The sequence below is a fragment of the Hemitrygon akajei genome, chromosome 5, assembly GCF_048418815.1.
Source record: "Hemitrygon akajei chromosome 5, sHemAka1.3, whole genome shotgun sequence".
NCBI lineage: Eukaryota > Metazoa > Chordata > Chondrichthyes > Myliobatiformes > Dasyatidae > Hemitrygon > Hemitrygon akajei.
This window is the reverse complement of record NC_133128.1, coordinates 149,671,180-149,676,897: the sequence shown is the minus strand read 5'-3', so window position 1 is coordinate 149,676,897 and position 5,718 is coordinate 149,671,180. Positions and strand designations below refer to the sequence as shown.

Genomic DNA, 5,718 nt, shown 5'->3' with positions numbered 1-5,718 from the left:
AAAATAAGAGACAATAAAATAACTGAAGGCTAGGAGTAACTGGTTGAGACTGGCCGGTTTGATGAGTGAGCAACGCTGAGAATGAGAGCTGGGTTTAAGTGGACTGCTAGTGATGAGCCAGAAATGAATGGCAGGTTTGGAGATTGGGAGGTGCCTTCCTGTGCAGGCCTGACAGAGATGGCGGGGCATGTAGTGTTGAGGAAGCAGGGGTCTGCAGACGGACTTAGACAGATTGAGAGAATGGGCAAAGAAGTGGCAGATGGAATATACTACAGTGTAGGTACGGGCATGATTATTCATTCTGGTAGAAGGAATAAAGGTGTGAACTATTTTGTAAATGAGGAGAAAATGCAAAATAATCCAGGTGCAAAGGGACTTGGGAGTCCTCATGCGGGATTCCTGAAAGGTTAACTTGCAGACTGGGCCGTTGGTAAGGAAGGCAAATAAAATGTTAGCATTTATTTTGAGAGGACTACAATAAAGAAAGCAAGGATGTAGTTCTGAGGCTTCATGAGGCAACAGCTGCACTGCACTTGGAGAATTGAAAGGCCTAGGTAGAGTGGATGTGGAGAGGATGCTTCCTGTAGTGGGGGGAGTCTAGGATCAGAGTGAAAAGTCTCAGAACACAGGAACATCCATTTAGAACAGTGATTAGGAAAAGTTTCTTTAGCCAGAAGCTGGTGAATTTGTGGAATTCATTACCAGAGAAGGCTGTACAAGCTAAGCATTGGGTATATTTAAGGTGAAGGTTAATTATTTTGTAATTAGTTGGGGTGTCAAAGGTTACTGTGAGAAGGCATGAGAATGGGGTTGAGAGGGATAATAAATCAGCCATGATAGAATAGCGGAACAGTATTGATGGGAAAAATGACCTGATTTGCTCCGATTTCTTAGTGTCTTAATTGGCCAGAGGAAATTGTTCCCAGTGTGTAAATTAGTGATAAAATTCAGGAGAAGTCAATGAGAATGTGGGGAGAATAAAATTCATTAATTTAGGATTAGTGTACATTGGTGGTTGATGGTTGCTGTGGACTTGTGTGGACCAAATATTCTGTCCTTTGACTGTGATTCTACGATGTTGTGACTTTTTGAAACTCTAGAATGATTCCTAGTGTAAAAAGTAAAAGCTTATTTACTGCATTGTAGAATTAAATTGCCTGCTGTAAAACAAAAACAATCACTGGATCACTGACAAGTCTCGTATCCTCAGGTGCTTTTTCAGCATTCACGGGATGTATGTTGTTTTCTGCTGACCTCAGGTTTGCATTATTTACATTACAAAGGCCTTGCTGGAAAAGTCTTTCTGTCCAGTATATAAATACCCAGTTACAGTTCCATGTAGTCAGTTGGTTATCGACCGTACACCACAATGGGAAAGGCAAGACTACTTTTCATTTTGTGAATTATATTGTAACCATCATTTGTCCCCAGTCTGATTTAAGCAATTTATTTCATCCCACAGATCATCTTCTACGAGGACAGGAACTTCCAGGGTCGGCACTATGAGTGCAGCTCCGACTGTGCCGACCTCTCCCCTTACTTCAGCCGCTGTAACTCCATCCGTGTTGACAGTGACTGGTGGGTGTTGTACGAGAAACCCAACTACATGGGATACCAGTATGTCCTGAGCAGGGGAGAGTATCCTGACTACCAGCGCTGGATGGGATTCAATGACTGTGTCAAGTCCTGTCGCAGTTACCCTTCTGTAAGTTGCTGTTGGTGCCTGAGGTATTCCAAGTCACTTGACACACCGCTAGAAAATGGCTGACATTTGCAATAATTACACTTGTGCACAAGCTCTCTCTCTGAAATGTTATACTGATGTGAATGCTAGAGTTAGCTGCTGACATTTGGGGACAAGTTTGAGGTCAGTAGCTATTGTTAAACTTATCAACACAAATGAAGTTGGTGCAGGAAAATGATGAGTCTGGTATGAAGGCTGAAAGTCCTATTGCTTTTGACAGATGGAGCTGTATCTGTGATTGTGAGGGCACAACCAAGAATCGGAGTCGGAATCAGATTTATTATCACTGACTTATGTTGTGAAATGTGTTGATTTGTAGCAGCAGTGCAGTGCAAGATATAGAAACTAGTATAGTTTACAAAAAGTAAATAAATAGTGTGAAAGAGGAATAGTAAGGTAGTGTTTGTGGCTTCATGAACCATTCTGAATCTGATGCGGATGGGAAGATGTTTAGTGGAAGCATTGAAAGGATATTGAAGAAATGTGTTTTACCCATAGATTAGTGGGGTTTGAGGTTTGTGACAGAAACTCTGTATTCACAAAGTATCTACTTGAGCCCATGAGCAGGGACAATGTGAGAAGATACGGACTGATGAAACAGTGCACTGGTGAGGATGAAGGGAAACAAAGCGAGAGCGAACTCCACAGGGCACAGGGGCAGCGGGCGTCAAAGGGAAATGTAGAGGCAGCAGGATGATATGGAGTGCAATTAAAATGGACCTGAAAGGGTGAAGGTCCAAATGACTGTGTTGGGTGAACAGAGTGAAATTGCAACCAAAACAAATATGGTGGGCAATGTGAAGAGGTGTGGGCTGATGAGGCAGGGCATGGGGTAGGGTGAAGTGTGGCCAGGCTGAGAAGGCAGAGAGAAAAAAACCACCAGGACAGAGTGGTTGCAGGCAGTGGTGAGATGTGCAGAGGTGACAGAGTGACCCAGAACACAGATGGCAAATAGGACACAGACCTGGCTGGATTCAGTTCATACAAACCTGAAGGGAGTGTGCCAGGATAGAGTTTCTGAATAGGAGATGGCAGAGCATACAGGGTGTGGTGAAACTGAACAGCAGTGGAGAGATTCCCAACAAATGTGGAGAAGCAATGAAGACCTAATTGCTCAATTCCAAGGTGGGGAGAGGAGGTGTAGGGACTGAGAATCAGGACATATTAAAAGGTGTCAGCAAAATATTTGTCATTGTGTCATCTTGGGCTCCGTAAATAGATGTGTTGTATAGAGCAGAAAAGTTATGCTGAATCAATAACAAACAGAAACCTGCACTTGCTGGGATATGAAAGAAAAAGCAGAAAATTTTGGAAAAACATTAGATAGAACTGCAACCATTTCAAGAGAAACAAAGGTAACATTTATCATCTTTGACTTTTTATGCTGAACCTTTGTTAAAGTCAACACACGAGACTCTGGGCGATCTCAGCCAGTCAGCCAGCATTTGCAGGTCTTGATAAAGAGTCTCAACCTGAAATGTTGTCTGTTCAGTTCCTTCCGTAGATGCTGCCTGATTGTCTGAGATCTTCCAGTACCTTTTGTGTTGGTCGAGATTCCAGGATCTGCCATCTCTTGTATCTCCTTTATTTTATGGGCCACATAGAATGCTTGGTCAGTTTGTGATAGTTTTATACAATGACATGAATGCAGCTGTAACACCTGGACATTGATGACTGAGACCCCTGTCATACAAAAATACAAAACAAAGAAAAATTAATCAGAGGATAAGGGTCAAACATAGGCAAATGAGAGATGAGCATTGTGGTCAGCACATACCACTTGGACCGAAGAGCCACCTGTGTGCTCTATTACTCTATGATTCACTAGAAGTGCTGTAACCCATCATGAGCAGTGAGTGGAAGACATGGAACCACACAGCACACTACAGGCCTATTGTACTGTACTGTAGAAAAAACACCTCTGATGTATCCTCTATACTTTTGTCCTACTTCTGTAAATTATAAACCCTCATGTTACCCATTACCACCCTGGGAAAATATCTCTGGCTATCCACTTCATCTGTGCCTTTTATCGTATAAGAGATGGTAAGAGGATGGAAAGAAGAAAAAAAATTGTCTATCAGGGATTCAGTGGGATGAATGGCCTCCTTTCATGCATCTGTCCAGAGTTTGGTTCAGATCCACCTAATTCACTGAATCAAGCTGTGTGTGAACTGGACTACACAATTCTCCCATTTTAATTGCATTATTTCATAGATCACAGTGAGATTAAAGCACGGAAGTAGGTTGATTGATTCCATGTTCGCTCTATGTTGAAACAATTTGTCCTCTCCCATAATGTGCAAATACTTGCAAGATGAGCAGGTTCACTTTAGTCAGGTAACACTAACCAATAAAGAAGTCAGGTTCTAAGTATACAGATCAATTTGCAATCTCTTTTATATGAAGAAACCACCTTATTTACAGACACAGACCAGCACTTACGTGCATCTTTTAACACAACTTTTATGTTAAGTGACTCATGTTATCTCTAAGTGGAGCTAAATTCTTAAAACTTTGTTCTTTTTGGTAATACTGTCTTCAAAACTCCAGAGCTCGCTCTTCAACCAGGTATTAAACTTTTTAGATATGCAAAAGATGCCTTTACTTCGGAAACATAATTCTGTCATACACGCTTTCATGTGATTACATTGAGGATGCATTAACATCCTTAAAATACCTTTCATGTGATCAATAGCCAATAATTTATTTTTAATATGTATTTATGAAATTGTGTAGTTCTTCACTGTCTCCAGTAGAAACAGTGAACTATATCAATCTTAATCACAATTGTCTATAGTTTAACTGTCCCCAATGTAGAGATAAATTTTCTCCATATTATTTCATTGAGGATAATCCTGAAATATAATTAATTATTGATCATTACAGAGGCTTGGTACTACTGCATCTATATATAATATCCACAGTATATTATACACATTTTTGACATGATTATACTGTATTAAGTATACATTAAAATCCTCTATTCCAGTACCGAGGAGGCACCTACAGGATGAGGATTTACGAGAGGCCTGACTTTACAGGGCAGATGATGGAATTCATGGACGACTGTCCCTCTGTCTACGATCGTTTCCGTCACCATGACATCCACTCCTGTCAGGTGATGGATGGTTACTGGATCTTCTATGAACAGCCCAGCTACAGAGGCCGACAGTACTTCCTGAGACCCGGGGAATACAGGAGATATAGTGACTGGGGCGGCTACAACTCAATGATCGGGTCCTTCAGGCGCATGAGGGACTTCTAGTTTATGCTCAATAAGCAAGATATTATTCTGAGAACATATTTCAGAAAATAAAATACCCTTTGCAAAGCAATTATCATTGTAATTCATTTATTTTCATATTGGTATTAAATTGTATAAAATGAACAAAATGGTACCTGAATCTCATGAAAAGGTTTAGAACAATATTAACCTTAACTCATGATAGTTTCTCATCTTAGATGCTATTACTGTGGAGATAAATTTTAACCAGACACACACTGGGCATATAATTCATTACCTATCTGATCATCTTTGGCTCCGGCTACACCTCTGTGGGTCCCTGCTCTTATAGAGAGATACAACATGGAAGGAGGGCCCTTGACCCACTGTGTTAGTGCTGACTATTGATCACCCACTTGCACAAATCCTTCATTGATTCCGTTTTCAAATATCTCCACATTTTACTCATCATTTCCTCTAAGCTGTGACTCACCTGCACACGTGAGACGAGTTACAAGGGTGAATTAACCTAACGACCAACACGGCCCCCCCCCCCCCCAGATATAGAAGGAAACCCGAGCACCCAGAGGATTCAAAGGTAAATGAATAGTGCAAAGAGTGAATAAATAATGACGTGGTGTTCAGGAGTCCATGTACTGTTCCGAAATCTGATGGTGAAATGGAAGAAGTTGTGTGCGGGTCTTTTAGGCTCCTGTACACACTCCTTGAAAGTAGTAATGCAAAGAGG

At 41.2% G+C, this 5,718-nt stretch overlaps 1 protein-coding gene across 1 annotated transcript; it reads left to right on the top strand.

Moving 5' to 3' along the window:
- The first annotated feature begins 1,262 nt into the window (after positions 1–1,262).
- LOC140728309 (gamma-crystallin S-1-like) lies at positions 1,263–5,082 on the top strand. Its single transcript, XM_073046848.1, has 3 exons — positions 1,263–1,378; positions 1,463–1,705; positions 4,737–5,082. The coding sequence occupies exons 1-3, from the start codon at positions 1,370–1,372 to the stop codon at positions 5,010–5,012; spliced, it is 528 nt and encodes a 175-aa protein (XP_072902949.1). The 5' UTR covers positions 1,263–1,369; the 3' UTR covers positions 5,013–5,082.
- The last annotated feature ends 636 nt before the right edge of the window (positions 5,083–5,718 follow it).

Coding starts and splice junctions, on each gene's coding strand:
- LOC140728309 (XM_073046848.1), top strand. Junction 1,706..4,736: donor CCTGTCGCAGTTACCCTTCT/GTAAGTTGCTGT, acceptor CCTCTATTCCAG/TACCGAGGAGGCACCTACAG.